The sequence below is a fragment of the Mastigoproctus giganteus genome, chromosome 8, assembly GCF_048544385.1.
Source record: "Mastigoproctus giganteus isolate SK-2022 chromosome 8, ASM4854438v1, whole genome shotgun sequence".
Taxonomy (NCBI): Eukaryota; Metazoa; Arthropoda; class Arachnida; order Uropygi; family Thelyphonidae; genus Mastigoproctus; species Mastigoproctus giganteus.
In genome coordinates this window covers 157070315-157093585 of record NC_143582.1, presented here as the reverse complement: position 1 = coordinate 157093585, position 23271 = coordinate 157070315, and the positions used below count along the sequence as shown (strand labels likewise).

The window sequence follows — 23271 nt, the reverse complement described above, 5'->3', positions numbered from 1 at the left end:
TTCTCATTTTTAGTTTGTCAATTTGCTGCTCTTCAATGTTAACTGACATCTCATCGATTCGTCTTCGAACTAAATTGTTGCTAAATGGCAATGCTTTTAAAATACTGAAAGGATTTTGATGCATCACTGTTGAAATTACAATCTCTAATGCGGGTCGTATAACAATCTCAGCAACTATATGAGCACTACCAGTTTTTGCAATGATTTCTGCAATTTTATAAGACGCAATCATTCCATCGTCATTTGTTTGCGTGTTCTTCTTAAATAGGAAATTGTTTTTTTTTTTGGCTGATGCTGTATAAGCTTGCTTTCTTGCATCATATGCCTCTACTAATGCAAGTAACAGTGTTACATTGCTCAAAATTCTGTTTTAAAATTTTAAAATATTTAATATGTTTACCAACTTTATCAGGATGTTTCCTTTTTAAGTGATCTAAAAGTCTTGATGGTTTCATAGCCTCATTTGAAAAAGAACTATTACACATAAGACACATGGGCTGTCTTAAGTCGAATGGGCTTTCAATAAAACCATAAGCTAGATATTCATCCAGATACCATCGACACTTTTTTTTCCGAACTTGACATGATTGATGATGGGTTGAATAACTACAAAGAATTAAATAATATTTTTTGAAACATTGAACCAGAGTTGGACAATATCTTACCATACTTAGACACCCTTGTCTGACGTGAATGAAGACAACTGTCTACCGCAGACCAATGTGTGCTGGCCAATTTACCAACTATCGGTCAGCACACATGCGCAGCCATCTTCTTGGCACTACACGGACCTTGTTAACCCATGCCTGGACCCATTCTAGTTCTGTGGATGAGAGGTGCACTGAGATTGCAGTGCCTCAGTAGCCAGGTAGGCAGGAGTGACAGTGCATAGCAAACGCTTCTTGATTAGACCGTGGTTTGAGCCTGTGACCACCAAATACAGAGGATGCGGAAAGGTCAGGGAATGACCACCGCATATCCCAGGAGCAATATGGTCTTAGTTGCTAATGCTCCTAAAAACCAAATAACAAACAAACAAACAACCGAGATCGCTAAGGTCAAGGCAGATCTTGCAATGTGTGGCTATCCCACCAGTACGCTTGAAAGGTGTGACCTGCAGACACATGACCACATAGCGACCAACAGGAACATTCAAGGTAATGATTCCACCGTGAGTGCCTTTATCTCATACTACCCAAACCTATCACAGCAGGTTTCTAGGGTCCTGAAATCACATGGGATAAAGTGTGTACAGCTCTCGGACAGGAAATTGTGATCCCTCATCTCTAGAGTGAAAACACCGGTTTCCACCTTACTACAAAGTGGATTAGTCTACCGCATTTCTTGCTGTGACCACTAGCTGGTACTTGGGAGAAACTGGGAGACGGCTTGGCAAACGCCTTTCAGAATATGAAAGAGCCATTCGCTTAGCGGACATAGAAAACTTGGCCATTGCCAAGCACTTCTGGTCAACCCCACACAACATTGACCCGCACAGTGACATCGTGGTTGTTGATCAGTCCCGCCATTACCAGCACTGCGCCTGATTGGAGTCATTGACATCACGTGCTCTAATACGTCAGTCGACAGAAGCAGTGGATGTCATGTCCACCCTATTATTGAAGCAACCATTCTCATGAGTGACAAACATTGGCAATGTTCGCATACGTCACAACCACAGGCTTCAACATCAAACAGTTAACTATTACATCACGCAGTTTACTATACATGACTGGCACTACATGCCCACACCTTATGTTCTATGTTCCTAAACTGTCAGTTTGACTGATGATGGTTACCATAATAACTGAAAGCTATTTGTACTGTATGTATTTAATATATGTTTTACAATTTAATATTAAACTTGTCATTTATTTATTCTGTCTTCCGTTTCGCTCTGTGCTACGTAATAACTCACCAGAATTAAATAATAAAATATAAACTATTTTTATTTAACTCTCGTAGCCCATGTCACTCACAAAATCATCGTGGATCAAAAATAAACAACAGACAAACATTTCCTCATCCCATCCACCGCCAAGGTCGCTGCTGTCGGAATGGTCCAAACGCCAAGGATTGTGGAGACATTACCTCTGAAAGCACTTAAGCATTTAATGCCTATGCAAAGGTGGTTGAATTAAATCACACCCACTGTTTTCCTTTTATCAAAATTTCTCACTCACTCCTAATATTATATTAGGAGTGAGTGATATACTTATATGTTAAATATCAGTTGTCTCAGGGGGAAAAGAAAACCCAATGAGAGAAATTAAATATTAAGGAATAAGATGTTGCCAGGTAGGGTTGAACTTTGGAGGGCCACAAACTATTGTAATATCCATGATTTTTTTGCCCCTCAAAAACCAATTTTTGCCCCCTTGGGGGAAATATCACCCCAGTTGAGACCCTCTGCTTTAGAAGTATAAAGAACTAAAAGCTGCTTTAAGGTAATGAGCATGTAACTTTCTTATAGGAAAAAAGAATTACATTCTTCATAAAAATAAGTTTTTCTTAAACAATACAATATTAGGTACCATCAAAATCAAGTTAAAAAGTAGATTTACTAAATACTGCATTTTCCAAAGTGCAACCTATGGCTCAGTACCAGTCATTGGGGAGGAAGGGACATGTTCCATAGAAATATACAAATGATGGCACAATATTATTATTGTGCAACATTCAGGAATGTGGCAAGTCATAACATATAAGTGTTAAACTAGTTTCTCATCTTTGATTTTCTTCAACAAGTAATGTCAACCACATATATCATTATTATTACTAAAGTAATTCTAACCTTTGTTACTGAAAGATAGAAACTGATTGATTATTGAAGCAGATTTAACCTGGAAGTAGTGGTGGGTAACCTGACAGTGTTGCAGATTTAACCTGGAAGTAGTGGTGGGTAACCTGACAGTGTTGCAGATTTAACCTGGAAGTAGTGGTGGGTAACCTCGAAATAATGTTCCCACATTAATCAGTGATTAAAAATCTGACATTTTTTCTACTTACTAAATATAGTGAAACTTTTATTGAAATTGTTTCTGAAGCGTTTTTTTTTTTTTTTTTTTTTACACTTTTCATATAAAAATTTCACACAAGAACATGCCAGGTGACCTTCCACAGTCTTTGCACCTATTTGCCTTTTTGCTTGAAGAGTGACTTGGTGCTGGACAAGCACTGATGTGTTTGTTAAAATTACTTGTTTTTATCTTCCTACTAACATCTACAGTCTATTAGGGGAGCTAATTGTTTTTGAAAGATTTATTATTGTTTTAGCATTAGCATTAATTTTCATTGTTAATCAATTAAATAGTATTTAAATGGGAATCATGCCCCAGACTAGAACATCAAAGCAACAAGAACAAACTAGTGGGGATGCTGTAGCTCAAGGAGAACCAAAGGGGGCGATTCTCCAACACATCACAGCCTAAAAAAATATGCAACTTGTGAAATGTTAGCAACCTTTCTGGAACAGGACATGATCTAGCCAAGGAGGATATCTTTATGTTTGCTAGATGCAGACAGTGTAAAGAAATTAGGCACCAACTCAGCATTCTGATTGGCTTCTATGAGAGTCAGAAGAATAGGAAAGATGCCGTCGAAACAAATTAAAATAGGGAACCATGAAGCTCTCAGGTGCCCAACTCAAGACCAGAACTCACTCTTGTGCATCAGGCAACAGAGTGGCAGTCTTCGGGAGCTAGTTATTGTCGGTGACTCTATTGTCAGGGAGACAGGAAATATATTATGCAAAAAGGATAGGTGGAATGGGGGATTTTAATTTTCCAGATATTGACTGGAACTTGTGAGTTGGTCACTGGCACACTAGCAAGACTTTTGTGGATTTATTGGAGGATTGTTTACTATCCTTGGCGTTTGGACCATTCCGACAGCAGCGACCTTGGCGGTGGATGGGATGAGGAAATGTTTGTCTATTGTTTCTAGTTTCGAAGGGCAAACAGAGGGAGTAATACTCTTGATCTGATTATCAGTAGTGATTATTCATGCATTAAGAATTTGCAGATAAATGAACTACTAGGTGACAGTTATCACAGCGTACTGATGTGAGATTTACCTAAAGGTGTAACTACCATCAAGGGTAAAGGGAATGGTTTTTGTTTTTGTAAAGGTGACCACAATGGTCTCAGACAGTTTTTAAATTATATATAGTGGGATCAACCTGATGATGTTTAAAACAGAGAATTCTAAATGGGAAGCCTTCAACAAATTAATGTTGGGAGCTACTAGGCTTTTTATACCAACTAAGAAATACTGTTCAAGATTTAGACCTAAATGGATATCAGATGAACTAATGAGGCTTGTGGCAGTTAAGAAAAATGTGTGGGATGCATACAAATTATAAGGTGACATAGAAGCCTATTGCAGATATAAGATAATCTGTAATCAAGTCACAAAGGGTGTTAGGCAAGCAAAGGCTAATTATGAGAAATCCTTGGCAAAGGATACAAAGAAAAACAACAAGGGCTTCTTTACTTATGTAAACTCTAGAAGGAAGGGGGTTGAATCAGATTGGTACACTTGATGTTGATGATCCGGCTAAGATAGCTGGCAAACTGAATGAGTATTTTGCATCTACATTCACACATGAGGAATTCTGTAAGGAAGGGGAGGACAGAATTTTAGTAAACTCTCAAATGGAGCTAAATGATTTTGTAATAACGGAGAGCAAATTAGAGGAGAAATTGTTGAAGTTAAACATAAAAGAGGCACATGGGGCAGATGGAATCTATGCAGTTATACTGAAGGAGGCAGCTAGGGAAGTTAGCAAACCCTTAGTCATAATTATGAGAGCATGCTTAGATTCAGGGAAGGTCCCCATGGACTGGAGATGTGCAAATGTATTCCCAATTCACAAAGGGCATTCAAAAGTTGACACAAATCATTATAAACTTGTTAGTTTTAACTTCTGTTCTGGGGAAAATAATGAAGTCATTGGTTAAAGAAGCGATACAGGATCACCTAGAAAAGACCACTAATAGTTCAGACACAGCATGGGTTTGTTAAGGGGGAAGTCTTGTCTGACCAATTTGATTGGATACTAAAAAGTGGTCGCAAAGGAACTGGATGCAAAAATTTATTTTGATATCATATATTTGAATTTCAGGAAAGCTTTTCATACTGTTGCACACTGAAGACTGCTTTACAAATTGGAGCAGTTTGGCATTAAGGGCAAGTTGCTGCAATGAATAAAGGATGGTTGAGTGGGAGACAGCCTAGAGTGGTAATAAATGGACACTGCTCTACATGGACTAATTTTATTAGTGGAGTCCCTCAGGGTGCTGGGCCCATTGTTGTTTTGTGTATTTAGCAATAATATCGATGAAAGTATAATAGGCTTAATGTCAAAGTTTGCAGATGATACAAAGGTTGGTAGGGTTGTTAATGACAGCAAAGACAGTATGCTACTGCAACAGAATTTAGAAAAGTTAGTCAGATGGGATGAGAAGTGGCAACTAAAGTTTAACATTGACAAATGCAAAGTACTGCAAAAGTACTTTAGAAAAGTTAGTCAGATGGGATGAGAAGTGGCAACTAAAGTTTAACATTGACAAATGCAAAGTACTGCATATGGGTAGCAGCAACCCAAGAGAAACGTACTAACTGTGTGGTACTACACTCAGGGAGGTGGAGAATGAAAAAGACCTGGGGGTAATTGTGCAGTCAGATATGAAGTTCTCCGAGCTGTGCAGATGGGCTGCCAGAGCAAGTGTTGGAGTTTTGTCAATGATTAGGAATTTTGCTATCAGAGATAAGGAGGTGATTATCCCCTTGTATAAGGCAATGGTCAGACAACATCTTGAATACTGCGTACAGGTCTGGAGGCCTCATTCTAGCAATGATGTAGAGTTGCTAGAATGAGTAAAGAGAAGGGCAACAAGATTGGTGAGAGGAACAAATGGGTGCTCTTACCAAGAGAGGCTTAAGTTCTGCAAGTTGCAGCATATGGAGACTAGGCACCTGCAAGGTGATCTGATTGAGGTGTGTAAGGCCTTAAATGGTTTGAGCAGGCTCAATGCTGATGGGATACTTCTGCTTGCTCAGATAAAGATCCTGATGCGACATAGGAAAATCAAATTGAGGAAAGACAGTTGTAGTATAGATGTGCAGAAGTTTGCCTTTACCCAGTGGGTAGTTGATTGCTGAAACAGACTTCCATCTATTGTTGTAAAAGTTGATAGCTTAAATAAATTTAAGGCTGAATTAGAGAAACATTTGGAGTGAACAGATAGGTGAAATGGGAAGAATTTTTTTTTTTTGCATGATGCTATATAAGCTTGCTTTTTTGCATCATGAGCCTTATTTGCTCTTGGTTTTATAATATTTTTCTGTTTTATTATTGCCTTTTTAAATAATCAATATACTTACAGTCAACAAGTCTACATGATGTTTCCAATGCAGTCACTTCTTTATCTACTTCTTCCATTAGCCATGGCCAAAAAGTTTCTTCAACTTCTGTTGAATAAGAAAAGAGGATATGCAAGTAAAGAAATTTTAAAAATAAAAATTAAATCTGAAAATTCTATAGAGCAGATATTTACTTTATAAATCAAAACAGTTCAGATACAGAAAATTGTTTACAAAATCATTACAAAATTGTTTATCATCTAATTCATATAAGTTAGGCAATCTACAACAGAACAATTTTTTCTAATTTCTTTTAAAAGTAATTAAATTCAAATATTGGATGTATGATAAAATGTAATAATCAAAATGTTTATGTTGAATATTTATTTTGTTTTATTTATACTACTGTGCGATAATAGTTGGAACAAGTTATACTGGTCAGGTGTGTGTTTATGTTAGTAGTGATGTGCATGAGCAAAAAAAGTAGAAATTTAAAATTGTGGAATTGTATCTGATATTTAAGCATTGGAAGTAAATTTTAAAGTGCTACTGAAAAGTAGAAAATGTTGTGGAAAAAATATGAATTCAAAAAGTGCTGGACACATGAATTTAAAACTGAACTGCCAACACATAACCACTTCAAAGTTATGTGATAATTTTGAGGCAGTGGTACAGCATAAGAAGTTGTACTACATTATGCCGAAACCTTTCCTGTAATTTTTCATGTATTATGAAAAATTACAGTAAATTTGCCAAAAATTTTCATGTAATAGTGTTCCCCGTGAGATCGTTACTTACAAAACCAGTATACAAGTCCTGAAAGTGCCGTATGGAAAACATATGTACTAAGATTGTTGTAATGAAGTTGGCCCAGATTGTCCAATTTGATTTTGTAAACAGTTTTCAAGAACATATGATAGTGATGCATTCTGACTTAGTGGTGTGAATGAAGCAACTTTTAAACTTAAGCAAAGTCGAGTTTGCTGGTTCTCTGTTAACTCATATTTAAAAGTGCTTAAACTACCAGGGATATTCTTGTGTGGACTGTTTTGAAATGACTGATAAGGCCATTTTTCTTTGTAGAAACTGTCACTGCTTTTCCCTAATTACAACTGTCTCAGGAGAACTGTATTGCTATACATTAATGTGACATATAATGAGGGATTATTTTTACTTCTAACAAGGTAGGTCACTGCTTTAATATTATGCTGTTTCAGGTTATCACTTTTGGGAATGTTTCTATTTGGATATTCAAGCAATGTAAAGGGATATCATGGAGAGTGGCATGTGGCCATGATGTGGTCAATAATCATAAAAGAAAAAATGTTCAGCTCTTCACATTTGTTCTAAATATCTTTGTTTACTTTGATTTGCTGTTCCAAGATAATGGACTTCCTTTGGTGTTCTCTTTTTGTAAATTATATAAACCTTGACAATATGATACCTTATAAACAACAAATATATGCAAATTTTTTTCAATTTTCAAAAATCAGCATATTCATAAACATACAAACTTTTTATATTTCTTGAAGTGTAATTTAGGAGTCTAAATATTGTGATCCCTCATGTCAGACTTTATGTGATTGAAGGAGGGAAAGTTACTAAAAATAATTTAGAACCAAAAGTATTATATAAACAATAGCTGAACCAAGTTTCAAACTAGAACTAATATAACAAAGATATGCACAGAGCAGTTCAAAGTTATGCAAATTCCTGTTGGTTAAAGCTGTATGAATGACTAACCTTGCTGATCTTCAGGAAAAAATTATGCTGACAGCACTGGCTTCTGGCTAGCTGCAGTCGTGGTCCTTCAGTGGTCAAGGCAAAGCCGTGCGAGGTCAGTGTGCATGTGTACTAACCTCACACACTGGAATTTCAGTGATTGACTGACTGTTGTAAATAGATTCAATATACAAGGAGTGGTATGAAAGTAATGCCTCCTATTTTTTTCCTCAGAAAATTTGATTCCTACAACTATGCCTTTTACATCAATTAATCCTCAATCATTAATAAACACACTATTATTTTCCACAAGTCACCACTGTTTACTATGCACTTCCACCATCTCTGAGTCAGACACTGTATTCCAATTCTGTAAAAATACTTACTCTTGCTCTGGAGGGCTTCGCTAACACTGCTTGAGCTAGCTGTTGTCCACAAAATGGGTTCCACAAAGTGCATCCTTCAGAAGGCCGAAGAGGCGATAGTCAGAAAGTGCAAGATCTGGGCTATGAGAGGGGTGAGGAAGAACAGTGCACATCAGTTTTGCAATGGCCTCCATCTGCAAACTGGTGTGGTATCATGCATTGTCATGGAGAAGAAGAACCTCATTATGGTTTTCTTCTGTTCGAACTCTATGGATGCGGGCTTTCAACTTTCCTACATATCGATCTGAGTTTATTGTGGTGCCATGCTCCAAGAAGCCCACAAGAAAGATCCCATCTTTGTCCCAAAACACTGTTGCCATGACTATACCGACAGAAGGCTGTCTTTTGAACTTCTTGCACGGTTCATTTCAGGGTCATAATGGTGGACCCATGTTGCGTCACCTGGGATTATTTGTGAAAGAAAAACCTCTCCTTCATTCTTGTAGCACCAGAGAAGTTCTGTATAGATGACTTTTCAGGCTTCTTTGTGCTCTTGTGTCAGCACTTTTGGGTGCAAACCTTGTTGTAGTTCCTTTATGATGGTTATCACAGCAGGTTTCCCTATACCTACTGCATTGCACAATTCGTGTGTTGTGATGTGGCAGTCCTCTTTGATCAGCACATCAATCTGAATGTCACTGATGTTACTGGCCAGCCACTTCAGGACTTGTCAACAGTGTCACTTTCCCCACTCCTAAAGTGTCTTACCCAACATCTAACTGTACTCACATCTACAGTATTGTCACCATAAATATTTTTGAGATGTGTATGAATTTCGACAGGCGGTCATTTCTTCCTTGGTAAGAAATTCAATCATCACTCTTTACTTGATATGTATATCTGTAATTGGTGCCACCCAAAATCCTGACAGCCAGATTGCCGACTGCCGAAATCCCAACATACCGATTGTATTTAAAAAAAAAAAAAAAAAAAAAAAAGTTAAAAAAAAAAAAACAAAGAGTCTATATCTCAGAAACTGTTTTTGCAATAAAAAATGTTTTTCATGTAATCGAAATGGCAAATAAAAACATTAAAATTTTATTTATATATATATTAAAAAAAAAAATACAGTAAACCCTTGCTATTCGCGGGGGTTACGTTCCTGAGAAATGTCGCGAATACCAAACACGCGAATACTGAGTTATGGCTCCCATAGTAATAAAGGGGTTCCGTTCCAAAGTATGAAATATATAAGAAAAACTAGCCTAAAATTTTGTTTATATATGTACCTTCATAATATGACTATGTGAAATGCAAGCATATGGCATTGAAATGAAAATAAGAAACAATTTAATATTAAATGTAATAAAATGCCTTTGCTAGCAAAAAAAACTTATCCCGCCAGTGTTATCACCAGTTTCGCTAAAGTGTTGATATGCATTTTCACGAATGATGAGTGAACTTAATGGAATTTTATTTTGAGTTCGGTCTTCTATCCACAGATTTAAAGATTTTTCCATTTTTTCTTATTTAACATCACGAGTTACAGAGCAAATTTTTGAAGCAATTAGCACGTTTTCACAGACACTACGGCGGATTTTTTCTTTCAATTTTTTGATTGATCGTACCGTTGACTCATTGATTTTATAATGTTTTGCCACTGAGGACACACTTTCACCATTAGAAATTTTATCTAATAACTCAATTTTATTCACTAGTCATCACCTTATTTGATATTTTCACATTTCTCTTGTTATTCGTAGCCATATTTTTGTACGGGTTAGAAAGAACTTGTCCACAATAAAGTCACTTTCTTCCGTTAACACACTTGAAAAAGTCTGTTTTACACTGCAAAACGGTAGATTTATCATTTTTGTAAGCATATCAATTTATAAGCATATAAATTAAAAGCAAACGACGAAACCTTCCATGACAAGCACATAACACATACTGAACAAGAATTAGCGAGAAACATCCACGCTCGCGATTTTGTCACCCCTCTCCCCCCACCCACTGAGCGCTGTTTTGACCGGGAAAGATAATTTTAGCTACGCCCATTTTTTTTATGGCGGAAAATATTCACGGTGCTTTAAAATTCACATTTTTTTAGATTTCATTTTATATTAAATCGGCGATCACAAATATGCAAAACCGCGAATAGCAGGGGTTTACTGTATATATATATATATATATATATATTTTTTTTTTTTTTTTTTTTAATATTGATAAAAAATAATAGGATATAATGGCATTACTGAATGTCTAAGCAAGCAAGAAAAAGTATTAAATTATTCAACTGGGTTATGGATCTGTGCACTACTAGTTATAGCAGAAATACCCTGCAACCATAATGAAATATAGACAAATGTATTTTATCAGTGAATTGGGTAGGAGTGCTGACCTGTTATGATGTATACGTACAAAATGAATACATCATAGCCGATCCGATAGAGACCAAAAGGAAGGAATAAAATTCAAATGTAAATAAAAATAAATAAAGTAAAGTTAAAAAGCTATAATAATGCCAATTAAATCCTGTTAAAGGAAAACTGAATGAAAGTTTGAATTAAAAAATGAAGGCAAAAAGCCCAGCATGAAATTTAAACAAAATAACATAAGATAGAGGAATAAATTCGGTTATTGACAACTTACTGCATGCTTAGACTGGAATTGGTGAAATTAGCTGAGTGTGGCGAATAAAGAGCTACATTGGAGACCAAAGATGAAAGCCGATAGTTCTCTGTACAGTATATTTATATCAGTTGAAGTAACCCCGAGTGTGAGGGGAGGGTGAATTGGTCAAAGTGAATCATACTTGTGTGACGGTGAAGTAAGCAATTAAACAAATGAAGGAAAGTGCTAGCAAGAGCAAAGGGAAAATCAATGACTAACAAGGTAGTGTAGAAAAGACAGTAGACTTTGTTTAAGAAGAAAAAAGAAGTGACAGCAGAGGAATAGCCATCTTGATATTGCTTTGGGCCTAATCACACATGAGAAATAAGTTTAGTTATTAAGGACAGTAGAAAGTAATGGAAGAAGGAGAATATAGTTGTATAATGCTGATACCACTTCATGCTAACTGGACTTCAGGAATGTCAACCAAAAAGTTAATACATTAACTCAAAGAATTTAAATTACCTAAAAACACTACTCCATTACTGACATTTTTATGGTGTATATTTGCCTAAAAGGTACAATTAGTTTCTTACATTTAAAACTGTTATGTTTTATTGCTCCCCTGCCAATATCATATTGGTGGTTCTAGGTATTTTCGCTGTAAACATCTTTGCTGCATAACATTTTCACTGTAAGGCAATTTTACTGTAAAAAATTAACCTCAATGATTTCCAATACACTCTCTGGCTACCTCAAAATTACTGGATATATGCCATCAGCTCTAGGAGCCTTATTTTCCTTTAGGCTCGAAAGTTTTTATAATAAACAATCATTTCTAAATTCAGAATCACTATTTTCATATGTCTCAGCAAGATGGATCCACAAGTCTTTCATCAGTAAAGATTGATATTAAAAGAACAATAGCGTACAAGAACAACAAGTGATAACCTACCTTGAACTACAGGATCTAAAACTTTAATATAACCATGTTCTTCTAACTTGGTGAAGACCTGTGGCATCAAGTCTGATAGATAATTCTGGGCAAAAACACATGCAGCTACTTTTTGGGCAGTTTCTTCCTCTAATCTGATAGCTTTCTCTTGTTCTTCAAGGCGTTTTTGCTGAAATTTTAATGTTCATTATTAGAAAGCAACTAAATTACATTGATAATATTGTTATTAATTTTAATTAACTGTCAACTTATTTTCTTATTTTCAAGAAGTGGGCATGAAAGAATATTTCCATAACTGAAAATAATCAGGATAATTAAGAGAATAAATAAATTAAGGCTGTCAGATGACACTCATCATTTTTCAATGAAAATTGACTCGTATCTTACTGATGTAGGAGGATCACGTTTACAGTCTAAATTTGTTGACATAAAGGTGAGCAGGGCAGTTGATGAGAGTAATTCAGAGTATGCTACTTCAATAAGATCTGGATAAATTAGCTAAATGGGATGAAATATGACAAGTGAGGTTTAGCATTGATAAATGCAGTGGTAGCAGTAGTCTCAAATATAATGCCATTTTTGATGGTACTAAACTGAAGGCAGAGGAGATCGAAAAATGCTCAAGGTAGTGCAGTTCAACATGAAATTCTCTGAGAAGTGCAGGTGGGCTACTAGGAAAACTCATAAAAACAGATGATAACATTGTAAAAGGCAATGGTTACGATGCAACTTGAGTACTCCATAAAGGTTTGAAAGCCTCATTTTGGGGAGAATGTGAATCCTTTAGTAGAATGGGTGTACAGAAGATCAACAAGTAATGGGAACAAAAGAGTATTTTTACCAAAACACACCTGAGTGCTGTGAATTGCAGTATCTGGAAAACAGACCTTTACATAAGGAGACCTGACTTAAGTGTTTAAAGCTTTAAATGGCTTGAGTAAATTAAATGTGCACGCACACACACATATATATATATAAATTTAAATTGGAAAAGGATGGTTGCTAGATAGATGTGCAGAATTTTCTTTCAACCAGAGTGTGACTGTATACATCTTTCATCTATTATTTTGGATATTAAAGCTCGTTCTACCATGACTCACTTTCATTTCACACTGAACTATATCAGATGTTGCTATTTCAGCCAGTCTATCAGGCTAATGTTCATTTGTTATAATCAAACAATTATTTCTAAAAACTTCTTACCATAAATTTAAAGAAGGATTGAATAAATCATTTTGCCACTGCAATTAATAATCCATTTGTAAATTTTAAACATTCCAATTCTGATAAAAAATTAAATTAGAGTTAATGTTCAGATCATCACTTGGCAATTTTAACCCAAGCACAGTACTAAGTACTATAGGTTCTAATACCTCTTGTGTTTGGGGTTTACATAAAAAAAAAAAAATTAATAGCCATTGCTTTTTAAAACAAGAAAAAATTAGTCAAGAAACATTTGTCACAATGAACCGAAGACGACAAACAGAGAAAATGTAGAACAAGCATTAAGGGACAACAAAGGACTTAAATTAGCAGTCATGAGCAGCAATACAGAAAGACAAATGATACTGAATCTGAAGAATAGTGATGGTGTACATATAAATAGCAGAGATGGCATAATTGAAATAGCAGAAGACTACTATAAAATATTATATAAGGAGCAAGGGAATGATGCCTGCAGTGGGAAAGATGTATCACAAATTAGCAACACATACAACATACCCAATATGCTTCCTAATGAGGTAGAACATGCATTGAAGAAAATAAGAATCAAAAAGCCCCAGGTGAAGTTGAAGTTACTGTAGAGTTGTTAAAATTAGGAGGAAGAGACATGACAGAAACTGGCAAGACTCCACAAAATACATTAGGAAAGATGTCATGCCTAAGGAGTAGAATAATGCAATCATAATTTTGCTGCATAAGAAAGGAGATAAATCAGAAATTGGAAATTATAGACCAATTAGCTTGTTGTCCCACATCTACAAGTTGTTCACAAGAGTCATTACTAATAGATTAGAAAGAATACTTGATGAGAATCAACCGAAAGAGCAAGCTGGCTTTAGGACAGGGTTCTCAACTATGGATCACCTTCACGTAACATCACAGCTAATGGAAAAAGCAAATGAATATAAAATGCCATTACGCCTGGTATTTGTGGATTATGAAAAGGAAATTTACTCCATACAGCATAATGCAATGTTTCGGGCACTGGAAAGACAAGGCAGGCATAGACATCCCATTATGATTTTGAAGAAAATATATGAGAACACTACCTCCTTTATTAGACTAGACAAAGAAGTAGCAAATTTAAAACTGAGAAAGGAGTTCGACAAGGAGACACAATATCGCTGAAGTTATTTACTTTGCCTTTGAAGCAGCTTTCAGAAATTGGACTGGTCGCAGAAAGGAATCAATGTAAATGGAGAATATATAAACTATTCATGATCCTGATAGCGCACTATGGCTATAGTTGCCGATGTGCCTAATAAATCCCAAAACAAACAAACAAACCATGATCCTGAAGGATTAGAGGAAAATCTTAATTAGTTATGCAGAGTTAGTAAGGATTTTGGATGAATATGGTAAAAACAAAAGTAATGATGAAAAAGTATGCCACAGGAAGGGATATAATCATTGAAGTAGCATAAATTGAAAAGGTGGATTCATATTCTTATCTTTGACAAGTCATTTGCTGTCATAATGATAAATGGCTGGAAGTCAAGAGAAGAATAAATTTCAGATGGATAGCTTTCAGGAAATATAGTCACATACTGAGGAGCAATATCCTCATTATCCCCAATTTGTCTGAAATACAAAATAATGACCCAATGTATACTCTCTACCATGACTTATGGAAGTGAAACTTGGGCACTTACCACAAGAAAGGAAGGAGAAGCTGAAAACTATATAGCAAAGAATGGACCATGTGCTTCTTTTCTTATCCATTATTGGATAAGAGAAACACATGAATTAGGCAGCAAGCTCAAGTAAAGGGCATTCTTATCAAAACTAGAGAACTGAAATGGACCTGGGCAGGACACAGCTCAAAGACATAATTGACAGATGGACTTAAACAACAACAGAGATGGACAGATGAAATTCAAGAATTTGTGGGTAGTAAATGGATGGCCATTGCAAAAAATGGAAGGAACTGGAAAATTGCTGGAGAGATCTTTATCCTACAGTGGATTGAAAATGGCTGATGACGATGATGATGCTTTTTAAATTTTTTTTGGAAATAAAATCAAATCCTCTTATGTGCCTTTTTCCACTAATTTATCCATATGATGCAGTATTTTCTGTTTTGATTTTTATTTATTAGATAGATGCAAGAGTTGCAATTAAAACCAAATATGTGGATATAGTATGGAACTGAATTTCAGCATCACAGCATCTCTATAATGGATATTTTTAATTTTTAACATTTTCCAGAGCAGATGCTTCAAATACTCAGCTGCCCAGCTCAGTGCTAGAGTCTAATCTTATGCATCAGACAAAACCGCAGAATCCCCAACAACAGAGATCCCTGGTTACCACAGGAAGTAGCTATAGTCAGCTACTCTACTGGCAGAAAAATGGGAAATATATTGAGCGAAGTGGGTAGGTGGAATAGAACAAGGGTATGTCTGCCAGGAATAAATGTAAATGATGTTATATAGCCGTTATCTTTTAAAGGCACAAAATGTGATATTTCTTAACAAATTGGTATAAGGCAATGATGGGGAAAAACCACAAGCTAGGATTCAATTTTAAAGTGTCTAGAATTTGGCCCAGACATGACAGAAGTAAGGCCATGATAAGAACCTTGCCAATCAATTTGGCCCTGGAGGGGGCTGAATTGATTGACAAGGTTCATGATTCAGATTGATGAATTCATTGAACAAGGTTCATTGGATAAAATTATTCTCTACATTGTCTGTACTTTTTTTTTTTTAACAGGAAAGACTGTTTTTTTAATAAGAGGAATCAAATAAATAGGACTGCAAGAATATTGCTGATGCTATCAAGGCAGTGTAGGGCGGATTTAAAAAAAAGCTAATGGGGGAGAGAGATGCACACTATTAACTTAATAGAAACTGCAAGCAGGAGAAAATGCGGCTCTTGACTTGATTTTATTGGGACATACAGCAGCCGAAAAGAAGCAAAGTCTGGGGGATTATAAGGCCTTCTAGTGATCCTCACAGGACAAGCACCCATATATGAATATATGTACTGTATTAATTACCATGAGCAAAAGCAGAGTTGCTTGTACACTAATCCTAGGAGTATAGTAAATACATTTGAGTAACATAAGCTCATCATAGAATCCTTATTAAAAATTAGAAGTACTGGTTGAGTTATGAAGTATGGCCTTATTATTATTAGCCATATGGCACAAGGAAGCCTGAGGCTTATGCTGCACCACCAAAAAAAAAAAAAAAATTCTCGAGTTACCCTGAGAGAGAGAGAGAGAGAGAGAGAGAGAGAGAGAGAGAGAGAGAGAGAGAGAGAGAGAGAGAGAGAGAGAGAGAGAGAAGTAGAAAGGAATCACCAAGAAAAAGAAGAATGATAATATCCAGCTCAGGACCGTGGATGTGCCAAGCCCATACTCACCAGATGTGACTTTATAGGGATTTCAACAATGGAGGCAGAATTTCAACATGGTGAATACAATGTGTATGGAAAGGGGAGGGAAGTTATACTCTTGGTTAAGAACCACATAGAATAGAAAGTGCACCCAGTTGACATGGACTGCTAGTGTAATGTTGAGTTGGTCTGGTCTGGTCTGGTGTGACATAAGCTTGACTGCTAGTGTAATGTTGAGTTAGTCTGGTCTCACATAAGAATCAGGAAAACAAAAATGAAAGCAGGAGTGTGTTATAAACCAAATGATTGATGAGCATAACAAACAACTATACAGACAAGGTGGGACAATAAATCAGAATCATAATGGTGGGTCATTCACACAATAAGAGAATGAATGTTTTTTAGGATTTACTGAATGACTATTTTTCTGTATCAGAATTTCCCTAAGAATCTAAGCCTTCATGCCTTAAGGATTTCCAAATAAATAGTAATAATAATAGTAATAGTGGCATGTGATACAAGAGAGAGCAAGCGTATGAGCTTATGTAGAATCAGAGAAAAAAAATTTCACACAACCATTCCCTCTAAATGTTTGTCCAGTTCCTCCTTGAATTTATTTAACCTATCAACTTCCACGACAGATGGAAGTTTTGAATCTGAGCAAGTGGAAGAATCCTATCAGAATTCAGAGTGCTCAATCCACTCAAGACCTTATACACCTCGATCAGATCACCTCGCAGGTGTCTAGTCTCCAGCTGCTGCAATTTGCAGAACTTAAGTCTCTCTTAGTAAGAGGATCCCTTCATTCCCCTCACCAATCTCGTTGCCCTTCTCTGTACAAGCTCAAGCAAATCTATATAATTCCTAAAATGAGGACTCCAGACCTGTACGCAGTACTCAAGGCGTGGCCTGACCATTGCCTTATACAAAGGGATAATCACCTCCTTTTCCCTGCTAGCAAAATTCCTGTATATCACTGACAAAACCCCATGACTGCTCTTGTAGCCTGTCTGCATTGCTGAGAAAATTTCATATCTGACTGCACAATTACTCCTAGGTCTTTTTCATTTTCTACCACCCTAAGTGTAGTACCACACAGTTGGTACATTCCTCTGGGGTTACTTCTACCCATATGCAGTACTTTGCATTAGTCAATATTAAACTTTAGTTGCCACTGTCTCTCAGCCTATCTTCCCAAATTTTCTAGATCCTGTTGCAGTAGCACACTGCCATTACTGTCATTAACAACCCTGCCAACCTTTGTATCATCTGCAAACTTCGACACTAAGCCTGATACACCTTCATCAATATCATTGATAAATATACAAAACAACAGTGGGCCCAACACCGAACCCTGTAGGACACCATTAATAACATTAGTCCATGAAGAGTAGCGTCCATTGATTACCACCCTCTGTCTTCTCCCACTCAACCCATCCTTTTATCCATTGTAGCAACTTACCCTTCATACCATTCTGCTTCAATTTGTACAATAGTCTTCCATGCACAACAGTGTCAAAAGCTTTCCTGAAATCAAAGTATATGATATCAAAATTATTTTTTGCATCCAATTCCTTTGTAACCACATCATAGTATCCAATGAAATTTGCCAGACAAGACTTTCCCTTAACAAACCCATACTGTGTCTGAATTATTGCTGCAGTCTTATCTAGATGATCCTGCAATGCATCTTTAACCAGTGACTCCATTATTTTACCTGGAACAGAAGTTAAACTAACTGGTCTGTAATTACTCGTGCCACCCTTTGATCCCCTTTGTGAATTGGGGATACATTTGCACATCTTCAGTCCGTAGGGATCTCCCCTGACTTTAATAATGAGAGCATCCTCCCCAAGGATGCTCTCATTATTATGGCTAAGGGTCTGCTTACTTCCTTTGTCATCTCCTTTAATATAACTAGATAGATCCCATCCACTCCAGGAGCCTTTCTTATGTTTAACTTCAACAATTTCTCCTCCACTTCACTCTCAGTTATTACAAAATCATTAAGCAGCCTGCTACAATTTGATAACCTTCTGGCACTTTCCTTCCTTAATAACTCCTCATGTGTGAATGTAGATGTAAATACTCATTCAGTTTGTTTCCTATCTGAGCAGGATCATCAATAGCCGAACCATCGATATCAAGTGGACCAATCTGATTCATCTCCTTCCTTTTAGAGTTTACATATGTAAAGAAATCCTTGCTGGTTTTCTTAGCATCCTTTGCCAAAGATTTCTCTTATCTGCATATGCTTGCCTAATCTCCTTTGTGAGTTGATTACAGACTAGCTTATATCTGCCACAGGCTTCTGTGTTGCTTGATAATTTTTGTGCATCCCATGAATTTTTCTTCTCTGCCACGAGTCTCATTAGTTCATTTGACAAGCATTTAGGCCTAAAGCTTGAACAATATTTCTTAATAGGTATGAAACGTCTAGAAGCTTCCACGATTAATTCCTTGAATGCTTTCCACTTAGAATTTGCTGTTGGTAACATCATCAGTTGGTCCCACTGTACAGAATGTAAAAACTGTCTGAGACCACTGTAGTCACCTTTACGAAAGCAAAAATGTTTACTTTACCCCTGATGGTAATTATATCTTTAAGTAAATCCCACATCAGTACATTGTGTTCACTGCCACCTAGTGGTTCCTTTATCTGCAAATTCTTAATACAGGTATATTAAAGGAGCCATGATTGATCATAGTGTACTGATGTTGCGTTTAAGTAAAGATGTAACTACTGTCAAGGATGAAGGGAAGGGATTTTTCTTTCATAAAGGCAACTGCAGTAGTCTTAGATTTTAAATTGCTTAGGTGAACTAATAAGACTAGCAGCAAAGGAGAAAAATGCATGGAATGATTATAAATTATTATATTAATAAATAATTATATTAATAAAATTTATTAATAATAAAAATGCACGGAATGATTATAAATAAAGGAGGCAGCAAAGGAAGTAAGCAAACCCTTAGCCATAATTATGAGAACATCCTTGGATTTGGGGAAGATCCCCATAGACTGGAGATGTGCAAACGTGTCCCCAATTCACAAAGAGGTATCAAAGAGTGACATGAGTGATTAGAGACCTGTTAGTTTAACTTCTGTTTTGGGGAAAATAATGGAGTCACTGGTTAAAAACATATTTCAGGATCATCTACACAAGACTTCAGTTATAGTTCAAACATAGCATTGGTCAGACAAGACCAATCAAATTGGTCTTGTCTGACCGATTTGACTGGATACTATGATGTGGTCACAAAGAAATTGGATCCAAAAAATAATTTTCTTATCATATACTTGGTTTTCAGGAAAACTTTAATACTGTTGCACATGGAAGATTGCTGTATAAACTGGAGCAGTTTGACATTAAGAGCAAGTTGCCACTATGGATAAAGGGATGTTAAGCGAGAGAAGACAGAGGATGGTAATCAATGGACACTGTCCTTTGTGTACTAATGTTATTAGTGGAGTCTCTCAGAGTTCAGTCCATTCTACATTTATCAATGATACCGATGAAGGTATATCAGACTTAATGTCCAAGTTTGCAGATGATACGAAGGTTGGCAGGGTTGTTAATGGCAGTAATGACACTACACTACTGCAACAGGATCTAGAAAACTTGGGCAGATGAGCTGAGAGGTGAAGTTTAACGTTGACAAATGCAAAGTACTGCATATGGGTAGCAGTAACCCCAGAGTAACGTACCAACTGTGCAGTACTATGCTCAGGGTAGTGGAGAATGAAAAAGACCTAAGGGTAACTGTGCAGTCAGATATAATACCTTTCTAGGTAAGAGCTCCCTTTTGTTCCCTTCATTACTCTAGTTGCCCTTCTCTGTAACCATTCCAGCAGTTCTACATCTTTCCTAAAGCCAGGCCTCCAGACCTGTATACAATACTCAAGATGTGTCCTAACCATTGCCTTGTACAAAGGGATAATCACCTCCTTATCCTTGCTAGCAAAGTTTCTGTATATCATTGACAAAACCACATGAGTTGGCAGTAAGTCTGCACAGCTCAGTGAATTTCATATCTGACTGCACAATTACCGCTGGTCTTTTTCATTTTCCACTACACCATAGTACCATACAGTTGATATGTTACTCTGGGATTACTGCTACCCATATGCAGTATTTTGTATTTGTCAATGCTAAATTTCAACTGCTATTTATCAGTCCATCGACCCAATTTTCCTAGATCTTGTTGCAGTAGCTTACCCTGATTACTGTTGTTAACCACTCTGCCAACCTTTGTATCACCTGTAAACGTAGACATTAAGCCTAATATACCTTCATCAACATCATTAATAAATATTGAATAAATAGTAGATATCATACAGGTAAGCTGCAGTGCTAGTGGCATTGTGTAAAGATTGAGACTGTTTAAATTCTAATAATGTAACTGGTTGATTACACAGACAGGAAATGGGAGTAGTAAAATTGGCACTATACCATTCGGCACCACTTTAATTTGTCAGAAATGCGTATCACTGCAGAGAAAACATCAGCCAGCATTTTTGATATCTTAGCAGGGGAGCATAAATTTGCATACTGTTTCTTCAGCACTTTAAAAAATCCATTGATACAAATAACTAGAAATCTTAGCAGAGATATCAGAATATGCCTGGATGGTTTATTATTTGATTTACATTTTCATTTATCGGTAGATTTTTAAAAGTTGTTCTGAAGAAATCTCCTGTAAGTGCACCAAGCTTATTGGTGTGCATTTTGGGATAAAATGTGTGCAAGGTATTCAGATAAATTCAGTACATTCAATATATAATGAAATTGCCAAAACTGTTTTTTAATGTAGTAGATTTTACTCAGTTCAATGTTGCATTCTTTCTTGCATCATATGCCTTGACTGCTACTGCATATCATATTGTCATAAAAAAATAATATAGCCTTCTGTAACAAATCAGTTTGGAAACAAAATTCCATACAAAAGCACTTAAATATGTATAGGTACTTATATATTCTAGAGAAAACCAACAGTCACATAAAAAGATACAATTTCTAACTATATTGGCAGAAGATTTACTTTACTATAATTTAAGTATAGGAGTTGCATCCATTTTTTATACATTAGGCCAGAGGAACCAAACCTTTTTTAATATGCAATGCATAAATTCGATCTATCAAATTTTGGCTATGGAAAATACAAAAGCCGTTATCACAATGATACTGATCTCTCACAATGTAAAGCTATTGCTACAAAGTGCCTTGGCTCTATGAATATATAGCACTTTCCAACGAGAGGTATAATGCTACTTACATGTAATACAGTTCCATCCTCCCAAAAAATAGCATTTGAGTGATTGTTGTCACTTCATCAGTAGGAGACAAAATATCCAATTAGTGCAACACCTGATGATCCAGTGACACCTTTAAGCACAAGATATAAGGAGCTAAAGGTATATGGAATACATTTTAATATATAGCACTTTTTTCCATAGGTAATGAAAACCTATTTCACATACAGGGCTTGCATTCATATTTTATATAACAATCTATTGAAAAGACAAAATCCTTTATCGCAAATGCATTAATCTCTCAAGTTGTGAGGCTATCACTATCATATATATAGTGATACATTACATTCTCAAAATTCTCAGTATTACATTATATTCCCAAAGAGAAGCATATAATGCTTCTTATTTGTAATATGAAACACTCCTTCATGACTATTTTGTTGATTATTATCACCTCATTGGTGGGAGACCAAGCCACTTTTTCTTTGGTAGTCTTACTATTTGAGTGATCAATATCATTGTGATAAAGGCTTTTGTCTTTTCCAAAGCCTAGTAGCAAAGTGTTTTATATATACAAAGTCCTTTATATGACTAGCAAGTTCTTTATATGAATAATGTTTTGTTACCTATGCAAAAAATTTTATTGTACTGTATACACCACCTGGCATCTTTCATCTTGAGTTAACCTGTTACTGGGTTGTTAGGTGCTGTATTGAGGATGCCTAGCCTCTCATTTATTGTACTAAAATATTTTCTGTAAATTATACACATAACATTCATTCAAGGGCACAGAATTACTTCAAGAAAATCTCACTTACTCGCTCTTCAAAAAGTCTTCTTTCTTGTTCTTCTAATCTTTGTCTCTCAGCCAATTCTGCATTTCTTCTCTCTTCAAATCTCTTCTGCATATCTACAAGTGTTGCCAGTTCTTCCTCCTCCATTACTTCTATAATAGACTGTTCCAGAGTTTGCCCAACCATGACCTCTAGAATAGGCTGTACTTCTCGATCAAAGTCAAACAGCTACAATATGTTTAAAAAATAACTTTTTGAATTACATGTATATACTCTTGATACTGTATCAGGGGAAACAAAACAATTAGTTCCAGGGTAATATTCCAGGGTAATGGCTGTAATATAGAACAAGTTCTATATTACAGCCACTGTTAAGGGCACCAGAGCTCTGAAATATTTAGCATGTGAATTAGGTTAGTGGTATTAAACTGCTTCAAATTAAATAGTGCAATATACAATTATTGAGCCAGTTATCTCTACATTCACAATTATAGCCTTCATTAATTTAACGATAGTGCACAAATTGTATTTTGTAAATGACTGAAACTTACTTATGTATTATTCAGTCTAATTTCTCCCTTGTACCATAACAACTTCATTATATTACTCTATTATAAAATTACATTTTAACATATTA

The 23271-nt window shown here is 35.9% G+C and overlaps 1 protein-coding gene across 2 annotated transcripts in view; it reads right to left on the bottom strand.

Annotated features, from left to right (window-relative positions):
* LOC150081951 (radial spoke head protein 3 homolog B-like) overlaps positions 1-23271 on the bottom strand; it is a 136348-nt gene that overhangs the window by 10138 nt on the left and 102939 nt on the right. For both annotated transcript variants that reach the window (XM_090379843.1, XM_090379844.1), the window contains exons 5-7: positions 22659-22862; positions 12022-12190; positions 6388-6474 (exon numbers count right to left, since the gene is read on the bottom strand). In XM_090379843.1, coding sequence (XP_090235969.1) covers positions 6388-6474; positions 12022-12190; positions 22659-22862 — 460 coding nt within the window. The remainder of the gene's footprint in view (positions 1-6387; positions 6475-12021; positions 12191-22658; positions 22863-23271) is intronic.